The sequence below is a fragment of the Mandrillus leucophaeus genome, unplaced genomic scaffold (genome assembly GCF_000951045.1).
Source record: "Mandrillus leucophaeus isolate KB7577 unplaced genomic scaffold, Mleu.le_1.0 Scaffold178, whole genome shotgun sequence".
In the NCBI taxonomy this organism is placed as follows: Eukaryota; Metazoa; Chordata; class Mammalia; order Primates; family Cercopithecidae; genus Mandrillus; species Mandrillus leucophaeus.
The window spans coordinates 1,217,166-1,233,582 of NW_012101787.1; the positions used below are offsets into that span (position 1 = coordinate 1,217,166).

At 35.7% G+C, this 16,417-nt stretch overlaps 1 protein-coding gene across 4 annotated transcripts in view; it reads right to left on the reverse strand.

Moving 5' to 3' along the window:
* Nucleotides 1-16,417, reverse strand: part of ZEB1 (zinc finger E-box binding homeobox 1) — a 189,024-nt gene that overhangs the window by 46,727 nt on the left and 125,880 nt on the right. For all 4 annotated transcript variants that reach the window (XM_011977310.1, XM_011977311.1, XM_011977309.1 and 1 more), the window contains one exon: nt 11,473-11,673. Coding sequence is in view for 2 of the 4 variants with exons in the window: in XM_011977309.1 (XP_011832699.1) it covers nt 11,473-11,673 (201 nt within the window). In the remaining 2 variants the exon portion in view is untranslated. The remainder of the gene's footprint in view (nt 1-11,472; nt 11,674-16,417) is intronic.

Genomic DNA, 16,417 nt, shown 5'->3' on the forward strand with positions numbered 1-16,417 from the left:
TTCTAAGTATGAAAATAAATAATGTATGGGAAAGCAATTAACATTAGGTCTATACAGGTACACTCAGTAATATTCTCCTTACCAAATATGTGAAATGTGGGATTGCCACTGACTGTTGTGTCAGCCTTCCCAGTCATCTAGTGTTTTAGAGAGGCATATTCTCTCAAACCCCAACCAGGCCTGAACAGAAAAGCCTAATGAAAGCAGAATTAGCCTGATTTATCCTTGCCCCTGAAGTTCAAGGTATCGTGACCAGGTCTGAAATGGGCAGAAGTAAGCTGGCACTCTGCAACATGGAGACAGATCAGGAAAAGTATAAAAAACTTTCCCGAGTCCTTTGGGGCAAGATATCTGACATTCTATTAGGCTAAGGAATGGGACAAGAGTCAGAGATCTAGGAATGATCCTCTGACCTACTATGCATTTTGTAAGCTGAATTATTATTATATTCCAATATTTTTCCTTTTGTTCTATTACTGCTTATTAAAATATTTTTGAAAATTCCAACTTTTTTTCAGATAATATATACTAACAAAGCCCAAGGAAAGGATTTTACTTCATTTTGATCAGAAATTTTCAAAATATCTCAATTTCAAAAATTTTAGACTTACAGAAAAGCTGTAAAAAATAGAGTTCTTGTATACCCTTTAACCAGTCTCCCCTAAAGAGAACATGACATAATCACAGCAGTATTATGAAAGATATAAAATTAACATTATGCAATGCTATTAACTTATCTAGGGACATTATTTGCCCTTTTCCAGTTTCCCCACTAATAATCCTTTTTTTTTTTTTTTTTTTTTCTGGCCCAAAAGCCAATTTAGTATGCTACACTGTATCATGTGTCCATAACCTCCTGTAACCTCTACCAAAATTTGATAATCCAATCTGTTTGTCTTTGACAAGTTGCTTGTCTTTATTTGTATTTTATGACCTTGACATTGACACTTTTTTTGAAGAGTACTGGGCACTTATTGTGTCATATGCCCCTCAACTTGGATTTCTCTGATGTTTTCTAATTATTAGATTGAGGTGATGTATTTTGAGTCAAAATACGACCAAGGCAATAGGTGCCCAGTATACCACATTAGGGGCACATGGTATGTCACTATGTTATTACTGGTGATATTCTCATCTGTAATTGATCATCTGGTTAAGGTGGTGCCTGCCAGGTTTTTTTTTCACACCAGTTACGATATTTCTCTTAGCAGTTATTAATTATCTTCTGGGAAAATACTTCAAAATTATGCAAAAGCTCTTTTTTCCCATTACACTTTCACCCACTTATTTTAATATCCACTGATGGTTCTTTTAAACAATTATTACCACAATATTTGCCTAATGGTGAGTCTCCATCTCCATATTTACTTACTAATTTATAATTGGATTTCTACTATAAGGAAGACCTGTCCTTTCCCTCCCAGGTGTTTAAGTATTTATATCAGTACAGGTGGATGGATATTTCTTTTATTTTCTTGATTTTAATAATGCTATCATTATTTATTTTGCTGCTAAAATTGTTCCAGAATTGGTTATTGGGAACCCCTTCAAGTTGGCTCCTGTGTTTTTTTGACATGCTCTCATCATTCATTCATTTAGTCATTTTTTGAGATACAGTCTTGCTAAGTTGCCCAGGCTGGTCTCAAACTCCTGGTCTCAAGCGATCCTCCTGCCTCAGCCTCCTGAGTAGTTGGGATTACAAAGCCTCCTGAGTAGCAGGGATTGCAGATGCATGCCACTGCACCTGAAATTTATTTATTTATGGGTACTTACTATTCCAGGCTCATCTTCTATTTTCCCTGCCCTAGATATAGAATCAGCCATTTCTCCAAGGAGGCTTAGTACTTTCTACTGGAGAATGGTGTTTGAATCCTAGATCTGGGTATTATATATGTTCACTACTACTGGGTGTCACTGCTTTCATGTCTTGTTAGTAGGCAGGGCTTGGAAACACATGTATGTACACTAACACCCGTTCTATATTTTCATATTTATCTGTTTTTATATATATTCAGAACCATGAGTTCATACTGATACCTCCAATTCCAATTGAACACCATAGCCTTTACACTAGCCTTTTCTCTTACAGTGAGAAACCTGGGTCTTATTGTCTGAAACGTATTTACTTACTTGTTATATCTCAGTATACACTTAAGTAGTTTCAGAACAACCCAAATCTCTATGACAAACAAATTTAACAACTGGAAGGAGAATGGAAACAGGGTAGTAGGCATAGGGAGTGACACTTCCCTGAGTACACCTTTTTGTAGAGCTTATTTATATAACTATGGCAATGTTTCCTATTCCCCCCAAAAATAATTTAAATCATCAGCAGATAGGGAGAATGAAAAATACAATACCAACAGTAATAAAACTATTATGAATGAAGTATGGAAAAAAGAATTTACCTAAGTAACTTTGGAAAATATTTTAAATGACTACATATTATAAGGCTAATGACCAAAAGACCTATACACACTGTACTCTAGGTAGCAAATTTGTTTGATTGGTTTTTTAAAGATGACAGAATATACACCAAGGTTCAACACTGTAGGGAAAGCCTAAACTCCGTCTTGAGTGCCACCTCTGAACACTCAGATACTCAGAAATACTTAAATATTCATACAGTATGTTTAGTGCAAATGGAAGTGTTCCCTTATAAATAGAGCTAAAAAATAAAACAACACTCAGGGGTCATCTGGCCCATTGTTTTCATTTTACATATGTACAAGTGGAACTCAAGAGATGGTACAGCGAAGACTAGAAGCCATGTGCTTAACTTTTTCTAAATCATACACCACCTCTGGCTGAAAATGATTCCAAAGAGTAGGTTCAACTGAATCTTGAAGGATGAATGCAATTTGCTTCAAGGCTTAGTGATTGATATATTCTTTACATGTATTACTTATAGTATTTTATTATAATTTATGCCTAAGAAAGCATTATTACTATGTGCTATATGATCAGAGTTTAAAACATTTTTAACATAAAGAAGTTTAATTGTCTTGGCAGTTTTGTAAACATGTAAATTTCCAGAGAGTTTTAAAAACTACATGTGAGAAAAATGTTTTTAAATCGCTGTTAACTTGGGACAGTTTTAAAACTCACCAATTTCAAAATATTCAGAAATAGCTAACATACTAAACAATATCTCACATTATCAGATTAGTTTTATATATGTTTTAAAAACTGAAAGCATATTCATCAATTTCAAAATACTAAGAAATAACTAACATATTAAACAACATTTCACATTATCAGATTAGTTTTATATATGTTTTAAAAACTGAAAGCACAAGGAAGCCTTTAAGACAGGTGTTTCAAAAGTTATACTTAAAAAGGTTAACTGACACAAGCATGAGAGTTTCTGGCTGAACCACAAGATCTTGCAAGATTAATACAGACATGTTGGGACATTGCCAACTTACACTTTCTTCTCTACAGAAAATAAAGTTGATAGTATTTTAAGACAATAACACTTACTGTATAAATTTTGTTTATTTTTGATAACATATCCTAGTTTAATATTTACAATAAAATACTCTTTTTTTCCATATAATTCTTCTTTTAAGAACTTAATCCTAATTTGGAGTTTCATTCACAGATAATAGCTTTTTGAAGGTACTTACTACATACTTAAAATTTCAATAGCATATTATATTTCCTAATATAATTTAGATCTTTGACTACATTATGTTAGAGATCTATGAATATCAGAATATTAATGTGTTATGTCACATTTTTTATCTGCATAGGTTAAACCATTCTTGCATCCCAGGAATAAGTCCCAGTTGATCATGGTGTATGATATTTTAAATTTCCTACTGAATTCAGTTTACTATTATCTTGTTGAGGATTTTTGCATCTACCTTCAACAGAGATATATACTGGCCTATAATTTTCCTGTGTTCTTATTTGAATTTGATATCATAACAATCCTGGTCTTATGGAATGAGTTTGGTAGTATTCCTCCATCTTCAAATTTCTAGAAAAATTTGAGAAGAACTGATTCTACAAGTTGACCACTTGTCATTAATTCTTCCTTAAATGATTAGTACAATTAACCAGTGAAGCCATCTCATCTCAACTTTTCTTTGTTGGGAGACTTTTGATTACAGATTCAATCTCCTTACTTGGTCTATTAATATTTTCTATTTCTTCATGGTATATCTTGGTAGGTTGTATGTTTCTATTCATTTATCCATTTCTTTAGGATTATCCAATTTGTTAGTGTGTAACTGTCCATAATAGTCTCCTATCATCCTCTGTCTTTGTTTAGTATCAGTTGTAGTATACTCTTTTCCTTATATTTTTTAAATTTTAGATTTGGGGGGCACATGTGCAGGTTTATCACATGGATATAGTATATAATAGTGAGGTTTGGGCTTCTAGTGTACCCATAATCCAAACTGAACAGCTGTACCCAACAGGTAATTGTAAAAATCCTAACTCCCCTTTCACCTTCCCCCCTTTTGGAGTCCCCAACGTCTGATATTTACGTCTTTACATCTATATGTACCCACTGTTTAGCTCCTACTTACAAGTGAGAATGTGCAGTATTTGATTTTCTGTTACCGAGTTATTTCACTTAGTATAATGGCCTCCAGCTCCATCCATGTTTCTACAAAGGACATAATTTCATTTGTTTTTATGACTGCATAGTATTTCATGGTATATATGGACCACATTTTCTTTATCCCATTATCCACTGATATACACTTAGGTTGATTCCACGACTCTGCTATTGTGAGTAGTTCTGTGACAAACATACGAAAAGGTGTCTTTCTTATATAATGGTTTCTTTCCCTTTGGGTAGATGCCCAGTAGTGGCATTGCTGAATAGAATGGTAGTTCCCTTTTCAGTTCTTTCAGGAATCTCCGAACTGTTTTCCACAGGGGTTGTATTAATTTGCATTCCCACCAACAGAGTATAAGAATACCCTTCTCTCTGCATCCACGCCAACATCTATTTTCTGACTTTTAATCATAGCCATTCTGACTGGTATAAGATGGTATCTCATTGTGGCTTCAATTTGCACTTCTCTGAAGATTAGTGATATTAAGCATTTTAAAAATGTTTGTTGGCAATTTTATGTCTTCTTTTAAGAAACGTCTATACATGTCCTTTGACCAGTATTTAATGGGGTTGTTTTTCTCTTGCTGAGTTATTTGGGTTCATTGTAGATTCTGGATATTAGTTCTCTGTCGGAGGTATGACTTGCAAATGTTTTCTCTCATTCTGTAGGTTGTCTGCTTACTCTGTTATTTCTTTTGCTGTGAAAAAGCTTTTTGGTTTAATTAAGTACCACTTGTGTATTTTTGTTCTTGTTTTATTTTCTTTTGGGGTCTTAGTCATAAATTCTTTGCCTATGCCAATGTCCAGAATAGTTTTTCCTAGGTCTTCTTTCAGGATTTTGAGTTTCACATCTTACATTTACGGGTCTTTAATTCATCTTGAGTTAATTTTTGAATATGATGAGACACAGAGGTCCAGTTTCATTCTTCTGCATGTGGTTAGTCAATTTCCCAGCACCACTTACTGAATAGGATGTCCTTTCCTCATTGTTTATTTTTGTTGAATCTGTTGAAAGTCAGTTGGTTGTAGGTATGTCACTTTATGAGTTCTTTATTCTATTCCTCTGATCTATGCGTCCATCTTTATCATGGTATCATGATATCAGTATCATGCTGTTCAGCCTTGTAGTATAATTTGAAGTCAGGTAATGTGATGTTTCTGGCTTTGTTCTTTATGCTTAAGATTGCTTTGGCTATTCAGGCTCTTTTTTTGGTCCATATGAACTTCAGGATTGTTTTTTCTAATTCTGTGAAGAATGACATTGGTAATTAGGGATTGCTTTGAATCTGCAGATTCCTTTGGGCATTATGGTCATTTTTAATAATATTGAGTCTTCCAATCCATAAGCATGAGATGCTTTTCCATTTGTGTAATCTTCCTGTAGATCTTTCACCTCTTTGGTTCAATGTGTTCCTAGCTATTTTATTTTTGTGTGTGACTACTGTAAATGGGATGGAGTTCATGATTTGGTTCTCAGATCCAGTAACAGTATACAGAAAATGCTACTGGTTTATGTACATTCATTCTGTATCCTAAAACTTTACTGAAGTTGTTTATCAAGTCTACGAGTCTTTAGGATTTTCTAGGTATGGGGGCTTGTCATTAGTGACCAGAGATAATTTGATTTTCTCTTTTCCAATTTGGATGTCTTTTGTTTCTTTCTCTTGCCCAACTGTTCTGTCTAGGACTTCCAGTACTATGTTGAATAGAAGTGGTGTGAGTAGGCATTCTTGCCTTGTTCCAGTTCTTAGGATGAATGCTTTCAGCCTTCCCCCATTCAATATGATGTTGGCTCTGAGTTTGTCATATATGACTCTTATTATTTTTAGGTATGTTCCTTCAGTGCCTAGTTTTTGAGGGTTTTTAACATAAAGGGATGTTGAATTTTACCAACAGCCTCTTCTGCATCTATTGATTGACATGATCATATCGTTTTTCTTTTTAATTCTGAATATGTGGTGAATCACATTTACTGACTTGCAAATGTTGAACCATCTTTGCATCCCTGGAATAAAATACACTTGATTGTGATACATTTTGTTTTTGATGTGCTGATAAATCTGGTTTGCCAGTATTTTGTTGATGATTTTTACATTTATATTCACCAGGGAGATAACCAGTATCACAGAATGAGTTAGGGAGGTATCCCTCCCTCCTTGGTATTTTGGAATAGCTTCTGTAAGACTGGTAACCTGCTCTCCTTTGTAGATATGGCAAAACAGTCCTGTAAATCTCTCTGGTCCTGGGCTTTTTTGTTGTTGGAAGGTTTTTTACTATTGATTCAATTTCCTTACTCATAATTGGTCTGTTCAGGATTTCTATTTCTTCCTGATTCAATCTTGGGAGGTTGTGTGTTCCAGGAATTTACCTATTTCTTCTAGGTTATCTAATTTGTGCACATAGAGATGCTCATAGTAACCCCTGATGAGCTTTTGTATTTCTGTTGTATCAGCAATACTGCCACCTTTATCATTTCTGATTGTGCTTATTTGAATTTTCTCTTTTTTCTTCATTAAACTAGCTAGTGGTCTACCAATTTTGTTTATCCATTCAAAGAACAAACTCTTCACTATGTTGATGCTTTTTATCACTTTTTTTGGTCTCAATCTCATTTAGTCATTCTCTTTGTTATTTCTTTTCTTCTGCTAGCCCCTTTGAGTCTGTAGTTGTCTTTTGCCATTAGGTGGGTCTCTGGTGGGCAGCAGATGGTTGAGTCCTTCTTCTTTTATCCAATTTGCTAGTCTTTATCTTTTAAATGGAATATTTAGGCCATTTATGCTCAAGGTTAATATTAATGTGTGTGTTTTTTTCCCATCATAGTTTTGTTAGCTAGTTGCCTTGGAGTCTCAGTTGTGTAATTGCTTTATTGGATCTTTGAGGTTTCTACTTACCTGTGCTTTTATGATGGCAAGTATTATCCTTTTACTGCCATGTTCAGAATTCCTTCGAGCATTTCTTCTAAGATGGTGTAGTGGCGATGAATTCTCTCTATGTGTGCTTATCTGGGAAAGACTATTTCTCCTTCATTTATGAAGCTTAGTTTGGCAGGATATAAAATTCTCGGCTGACATTTTTTCGAGGTGGCCAAAAATAGGCCTCTAATCTCTTCTGTTTTACAACATTTCTGCTGAGAAGTCTACCATCAGGATGATGAGCTTCCTTCATAGGTGATTTGACACTTGTCTCTAGCTGTATTTCAGATTTTTCTTTCACATTGACCTTGAATAGCCTAATGACTATATGCCTTGGACATGTTAGTGTTGTACAGTATTTTTCAGGTACTCTCTGAATTTCTTGTATCTTGATGTCTACATCCCTGGAAGATTGGGAGATTTTCCTATATTATTCCCTCAAATATTTTCCCAAGCTTTTTACTTTTTCCTCTTCTCCATCAAGAATGCCTGTAAGTCGTAGGTTTGGTAGCTTTACATTATCCCACATTTCTTGAAGGCTTTGTTCATTAAAAAATTATTTTTTTCTTTGTCTGACTGGGTTAATTTGAAGACTAGTCTTCAAGCTCTGAAATCTTTCTTCTGGTTGGTCTAGTCTATTGTTAAGGCTTTCAACAGTGTTTTGATGTTCCTTCAGCAAATTTATCATTTTCAGATGTTCCATTTGTTTTTTAAAAATATATATCTATGTTATCTTTCATTTCTTGGATTGTTTCTCTAGTTGCTTTGGTTTTCAACTTTCTCTTGGATCTCACTGGGCTTCTTTACGGTCCATATCTTAAATTCTTTATCTGTCACTTCAAAGTTTTCATTTTCATTAGGATTCACTGCTAGAGAGCCAATGTGGTCCCTCAGGGATGTCACAACATTCTATTTCTTCATGGTGCTGGACTTCTTGTGCTGGTTCCTTCTCATGTGTAAAAGCACTTATTTTTGGATTGATCTTAATTTGGGTGGGATTATTTTTCTTTGCCTCTTGAGGGTGTGACTCTTGCGTATGTTGGGTTGTGTCCTTTGGCTTTGCTTATGTGCTTTTAGGGGGCCAAGGCTCTGTATAAATTCCTTGGTTATAGATAGCCTTAGTGTAGTCGTTTTCTCAAATGTTAATTGTTTGTAGTAGTGGAGCGCTGTATGTGTAGAAAGGTTCACTGTCTCCTAAAGAGACGCAAAGTTGGAGGTCTTTTGGGGGAAGATTATCTCTTTCCTTAGCACTGTGTACTTGTCAGCAGGAATTATACTGGGTTGTGTAGTTCACCCTACAGGCCAGCAGGTGATGCCTGCAGGGAAGAGCTGTCTAAGTGTTGTGCAATGATATCAACAGTTGTTGTGACAGGCCATGAAGTTTGACCTCCTGGACAGTAGGTGATGCTGGCAGGTGAGAGGCAGCTGCAGTGATGACAGTGGGATTTTTACTTGGCCTTTGTTGATAGGAAATACGAGGGTGTCCCTGGTGATGGGTGGGGGTGTAGAGCTCTCAGTGGTCCCATTCCATGCTCCGCTCCCAAGGCTGGCTAGAGGGGGCAAAGCTGGGTGGGACTGTGTCCGGTAAGCCTGTGATCAGGCTCTCTGAGGCAGATGGGACCTTGGTAGGGCTGTTGGGGCAGTTCTCAGGCAGCTGGAACAACACTCTAGGGAGGGGTGGAGGCATCTCTCCTGTGCCATAAGAGCTGGTTCAGGATAAGAGGGCTGGCCCTGGGTTTTCATTCCAGCAGATGGCCATGGGGCCCACCCAGCTTCTACACCCCTGACTGGTGGGTCTCCCTCCAGTGTCCACCCTGGCAGCCGGCCCAATTAGTTATGCAAATCCCAAACCACCTGTGTCCAGACTGCCATGCCATTCCAGGCATTCCAGAATGCAAGACTCCCTGCAGCAGAAACCAAGGCTATGAGGCTACACCCTTCCTAGTCTGTTCTCATGAAGGGAGGGGTGCCCAGCTTCTGTACCATCTGAAAAACCCGCACCACACTCTTCTCTGTGTTCTGACAGTGGGGGTTCCTCCCCTGCTTGAGATCAGGCCACAGATCTCATCCCCATATTCTTGGGTGGTATGCTTGAGTCCTGGCAAACTGAGACCAAGCCAGTGGATCTGTCCTCTGGCTCCTTAGGATCAACCACTGGCAGTGATGGGAGGAGTGAAGTGTTCCCAGGTAGCAATAAACCACTCAGGTGGGGCAATGCAGGCTATGCTGTGGATCCTACTCCACAGCAATGGCCAGGCAGGCAATCTTAGGAGGGACTGGCAGGCATGCTCATGTGTGGTTTAGATTCACCTCAGTCCTGCAGGAATGGTGGTGGATCCTGAATTGGGCATGTGAGCATACATGGGCCCCACTCTATCCCGGCCTGGCAGACAGCAGATGTAGCTGCTTGGGCCTCCCTCCCTGTAAAATTCTTTTTCCATATTGCACCAGACTTATTTATAAATTACATTAATGATGTTCTTCTCATAACTTCCATGATAAGGTTCAAATTCCTTGACACAGTACACAAATCACTTCATATTTTTTCCCTTGTTTACTTCTCTGATCTCATTTTCTGTGACCACTTTGCTCAAGTGTCTGTGGTTTCATGTGTGTTGCCTCTTTTGCCTGAAACACCTTATATTCACTCTACTTTGCCTAATTAACCTCCATTGGTCCTTAAGAACTAAAGACCAATTCTGTTTCACTCAGAACTCTTCTAGGACTTCCCCTTCCTTCTCTAATTTGGATGTTCCTCCTTGATGCTGCCACATAATGTATACCTAAATAAAACTACAATGTATGTGTGACTTATTTATCTCTCTTTTCCATTAAGCCCTATATGCATCATTCATGCAGAGAGTCTTATCCACAGTTGCAACCAATTTCTACAGAGGTTGCTGAATGGACAAATGAACACTATAAAATGAGAGGGCTGATCTACATTATTTTCAAAGTCCCTTGTTAACCATTAGATTTGTCATATTGTAGAAATCTTAACTTCTGCCAATCTGTGCCTATTATCTGAGCTTTTATCTATACTTCCACATTTCATTATCCAGATGATATCCTGACCTGCATGCCTGACCCACTTTTCCAGATTTTAGTTTTGATATCTTATCTAGATGACCTCTTTGAACTTGAACTCTTGCTAGGAAGCTTCTCCTTTGACTGGTCTTGGATTTGAGTTATTGCATGCACTTGTTTACCTTTTCTGATGTCCTTGTTCCTGATCCCCAACCTCTCGAATTAATACTATGCCACTTCCATATCCTATTTTTATATCACTGGTGCTTACCCTGGCAAGACAGGCTAAATAATTTAATTAGTTTATTAGGAAAAGTAGAAAGAAGAAATTTTAGAGCTAGAATAAAAGACTAAGTCCAATTTCTCCATTTGATAGATGAGGAAGAAGATTAAACTTTCATTGTTTATTCATTAAAAGTGCAGCAAGTAGAGGGTCTCCTTACTTTCACTGCTCCTTCCACTCAGCCACGCTTTGAGTAAAAGTAAACATATAAAGTGAAAAAAAAACCCACCTTACTTAAAGGATTCTGATGTATGTATAGAGAGGCTTACAAGCACTAAAAATACCTCCATGATTTATATTGTTTGGGATTTTTGCACATTGAATTATAATTTCACTATATCAATATAATATTTATTGGTTTCTAAGTACAGTATTCATTTGGGGTTACAATAAAAAATTAAAGGTAGGTTCAATTATATCAACAGTATTTGGAAAGCTTGATCCTGGTTAGTAAATTCTACTAAATTTCAATAAATTATATGCATTGTAAATATGGTCAAAATAACTGTCTTACTGCTTCATAATCTACGTTTTAGTAAGTAGGACACCTAATATTTATTGATAGCCAAATTTACTATTGATTTCAAACTTTTCATCCAATTTATCTTTTCCATTAATATATATTTTAAAAACTAATCATGAGAATACAATATTACAAAAAAAATCAGACTTACTGTCATCCTCCCAGCAGTTCTTAGCATTCCCTTCTCTTTCACTGCTCCTCCCTGGTAACACTGTCTGGTCTGTTGGCAGGTCATCCTCTGGTACACCTTCACAATCAGCTGCATCTGTAACACTTTCTTCTTCCACAATATGGAGTTTGTCTTCATCATCTGAATCTGAATTTGTTTCTACCACAGTATTATAATTTGTAACTGTAATACAAACAAGAAACAAATAATCAAAACCAACTAGTAAAAAAATCAGTTTTTACATCTCACAAAAATAAAAGTATAAAAGATACTTAAAACAGATTGTAATTCAATAATGTTCTTTTAAACAATAATATGTAAACAACTAGTTTATTTGACAACACACATATATAACACTAGATATTACATGACCAAACTGATGAATAGTAGCAACCCTTATTGAACACTTACTATATGTAGACCTGCTTTATAAATACTAACCCATTAAATTCTTACAACAATCTTACAACAGCCTTATGAAATAAGAGTTCTACCACTTACTATTTATATCCTTGTTTTACAGGTAAGAAAATCAAGGCAGAGAGAGAGAGTAACTTGTCCAAGATCACAGCCAGGAAGTGGCAGAGCCAGGATTTTAACACCAACGGTCTGATTCTATATTTTGTGCTCTTAAACTCTATATTAAACCTCCCCTCCAATGATAATGAGCTTACAGCATACAATATTGCTTATGTACCATTAGGGCTTTGAATCCTTAAAGGATTGCAACTTAAGAAAAGAGGCCATCTTTCCTAACAAAATAGCATTACATCATCAAGTTTACCACAAGTATTTTTAAGTTCTCAATAGATCCATGCATGACATTATTAATCCCACACTGACTTTAGAAAGAATCAACCAATTTAGTCAATTTCTACATAATTAAGTTTGTCATTCTGAAAAACTGACATTTGGAAGTTTTCAAATGAGCACCTTTTTCTACAATTTTTAATGAATTTCAATAAAATATAACATCAGCATTTTAAAGATATATAATTATTCTGAATGAGTTCTCCAGTTCACAGAACCAGGACTATAAGCTGAGAATAAAATTCTCTAAAATAAATAATCTAACATAATCAATGTTTTCCTTTAGAGTCCTTGTAATAATCACTCTAACAGGATGAGTATTTAGTACTTCATTGGGTATGGTCACTAGAATGTCTCTTTTAAACTACTTTCAGGGTGATTCTTATTTGCTAAGAAAAGATTCGGAAGAAGGGAGAAAAAGAAGCTTAAATTATTTAGATAACTAAGCAGTAATTATTATCATTATTCTTTCCATTGCTTTCTTAAATTTTCCAACAATTCTTGAAAAATAATCACCTAAATGCTTAAATAATATGTATACATATCCCTCTCCCCCCCGCACCCCTCCCACACTCCTGATAACACAAAGGAAGAAATACAATTACAAATACGGGTAGGTATTTAAAGGTGAAAACAAATAACCAAAACTCCAAAACTGCTTTTATAGACTTTAGGAAGACTCCTTGTCCAAAAGAGTATCAGAGGTCACCACTGTGCTCATATATTAGGAGTTCTTCAGTATCTTGTGTCAGAAGAAAAATGTCAAGTTTTGTTATGTCATTAATATTTTAGTGTGAATATGCTTTTCCAGATCTTCTCCCAAGAGTAAATGGTTTTCTCTCTTACTGTACTAAAATAATACATGTAAAATCATTCAATGCAAAACATGTAAAATAAGTAAAGGCAGCCCTATTTTTCCTTCCTCTATCCACTCCATAAAGGTAAAAACAATGGCAAATTTTATTAATTATTTCAATGCACTAAGTAGGCATGATGTAAATCATTTTATATACCTTTTCTTACTTAGTTGTAACACAAACCTCATCTTATCTTATATTTAATATAAATCCAGCATCACCTATATACAAATTTGTGTATATATAATTCAAAATACACATGACCACATCACACTGCTTTGCCACTTATATTTTGCCACTTTATAACATGTCTTGGAAGACTTTCTATGTCAGTACAGACAGTCCCTGACTAATTATGGTTTGATTTACAATGTTTTGACTTTATGATGGTGCAACACAATTCTGTTTTTCACCCTCGGTACAGCATTCAATAAATGACATGAGATATTCAACATCATATTAAAACATAGGTTTCATGTTAGATGATTTGCCCAACTGTAAGCTATAAGTGTTTCAGGCATATTTAAGGCAGGCTAAGCTCAGCTATGATGTTCAATAGGTTACGTATATTAAATGCATTTTCAATTTCACAGTATTTTCAACTTACGATGAATTTATCAGGACATAACACCATCATAATTCATAAGCCGAGGGGCATCTGTGTATATAAAACTTTCTTATCTCCCTCTGGACAGCTACACAGCATTCTATTGTACAGATATACTTTAACCTACGATCAATTGATAAATTTTTTGCCTGTGTTAAGCACTAGCAAAAATGCCATAATTTTTCTTGTAAATATGTATAATTTTGGCCATTCCTTAAATATACTTATCAGATTTGTAGGGGTGAAACTATTAAGTCAAAGGGAAGACTTATGAAGTAGTTATTGTTAAACTGCCTTCCAGAATGGTTTTATGTTTCCATAAATATTACCTGAGAAGGTCTATTCAGTATATCAATATAATAAAGAAAAAAGTCACTTTAATATAGTAATGGGAAAATAAGTGTCAAGATGGAAACAGTCATACTATGCGCAGCCACACTATAAGCAGAGTGAAGTCTGTGTGTGGGTAAAGGAAATGATTTTAAAAGCCTGGTTCACAGCTGATTATAAGAGCTTCCTGACTATAAGAGTTTCCTGATTGGCCTCTAACTCATAGTAAGAGGCAAATATACACACACACACTTGGAATGGAGATGCTTACTGGCAAATGATGCACAATGTTATTAACTTTCATTTTTACTTTCAGGACTTATTAGCAACCTACTTGTTAAAGTCATTTTAAGTTGGCATTTATATATGACAAGCTAAAATTAGAACATGGTAAGTATTTGCCGAGGATTACTCAATTCTATACTCCACTAAGAGCTGGCTATCATGTAAGGTCTGGCTTACTGCAAGGCTCTCAAATATGCTTGACCAGTGAAATTGCATGCCTAGATAGCTGACATTCCTGCTGTTTTGCGAAGGGAGGCTTCTGGACATCTTTGGTATCTTGAGTTAGCCATGGTTTTATGCTGGTGCCATTCTTACCTTTTAATGATGCAATATTGCAGTTTAGCATTATATTATCAATTTTGTTAGCTGTAGGTTCTCTGGTTGACCTTGGATTGCACATTTAACACATTTATATCTAGAGTATTTTGGGCTTGAAAATTTCCCCCAAATTAGGCTTCAAGACATATATGCATTCTGGTTCAAATGCTTGCTTGCATGGTTATTTTTCTACTGAGTTATTTTTAACCAGAGATACTGGGTGTTCTATTCTGCCTGAGTCAACCATAGCTCAAAGCACTGTTAAAGATTGCCTATCACTTTCTGGGACTCTACCAAAACTCCTTCCTGTCCCCTGTATAAGCTGCCATTGTAAGATGGAAGATTATGTCATATATCCAAAACACAGAGATTGTATATATTTTATAACTGCCTCGTGAATTTTCCCAGAGCATGTTTGATATGTGTCTTTTGCTTCTGTCACTCAGCTGAGGAAAAAAAACAGTAAAAACTGCTGATACTGATGACTGAAACTTAAATTAATAGTCAAGCTTACTTGTATTTCTGAATCTATCATTTTGTTTGTGGATCTACACAGCTTATTTAAAAAATGACCCACCACCAAAAGCATACAGAGTAATGCAGGCCCTTGATAAATTCTAGTAGCCAGTGAGGGCTTCAGTTATCTAAATGTTCTGTCCAATTATCTCTATACCCCTGAACTGTTTAACCTGTGGCTGAAAATACAGTATAGCTTATCTGAAGACAGGTGATCATCACATCTTAATTCTGATTTTAATTAAAGTATCAAGAAAGCAAGGGTAAAAAATATAGTAAACAGAGTTTTAAAAATCTTTAAACATGACTTTAGATAATATGAATTTAAACTTCAATAGAACATGGTAACATTTTCAATGCATTCTTATTGTCATCAGAATGTAGTTGACTTCTTGATGGTGGTAGTTGTTGGTATTATTTGCTAATATTTAATGTCAGACACAACAGTACCCACTGCATACAGTGGTTGTGGAGATATTATGATTTTTAAATGTATTATGCTTAGATCAGTGTCTGGTACACAGTAAGGACTAGAGAAGTGTTTTCTGCTACTACTATTATCTTGGTAAATCTTTACAGCAGCTCCTAAGAAGTAAGTATTATTATATATCCCTCTGATAGACAAAGAAAAATAGAGTACCTAAGTAGCCTGTCTGAGGTTATGTAGCTACTAAGTAGAAGAGTGAAAGCCAGGTTGGCTAGATTCCACAGCCTACATACTTTATCATGGGCAAAGAATCCTGACTGAAAATTGTTGCACTGATGATAAATATTCTTAAATTTTTGTGTGTATACCTATTTTGGGGTACTGAAATTCCATACTTAACAATTTACCACTGCAGATATTTACAAATGACTAAACAATGCTAACCATTAGAATCTCATAATATATGAACAGTATATTACAGCACAATATCCTCCTTATAGTCAATAAATCTTTTTTTAATTATACTTTAAGTTCTGGGGTACATGTGCAGAACATGCAGGTTACATAGGTATACACATGCCATGGTGGTTTGCTGCACCCATCAACCCGTCAACTACATTAGGTATTTCTCCTAATGCTATCCTCCCCTAGCCCCCCATCCCACCAACATGCTCCGGTATGTGATGTTCCCCTATGTCCATGTGTTCTCATTGTTCAGCTCTCACTTATGAGTGAGAACATGTGGTGTTTGGTTTTCTGTTCTTGTGATAGTTTGCT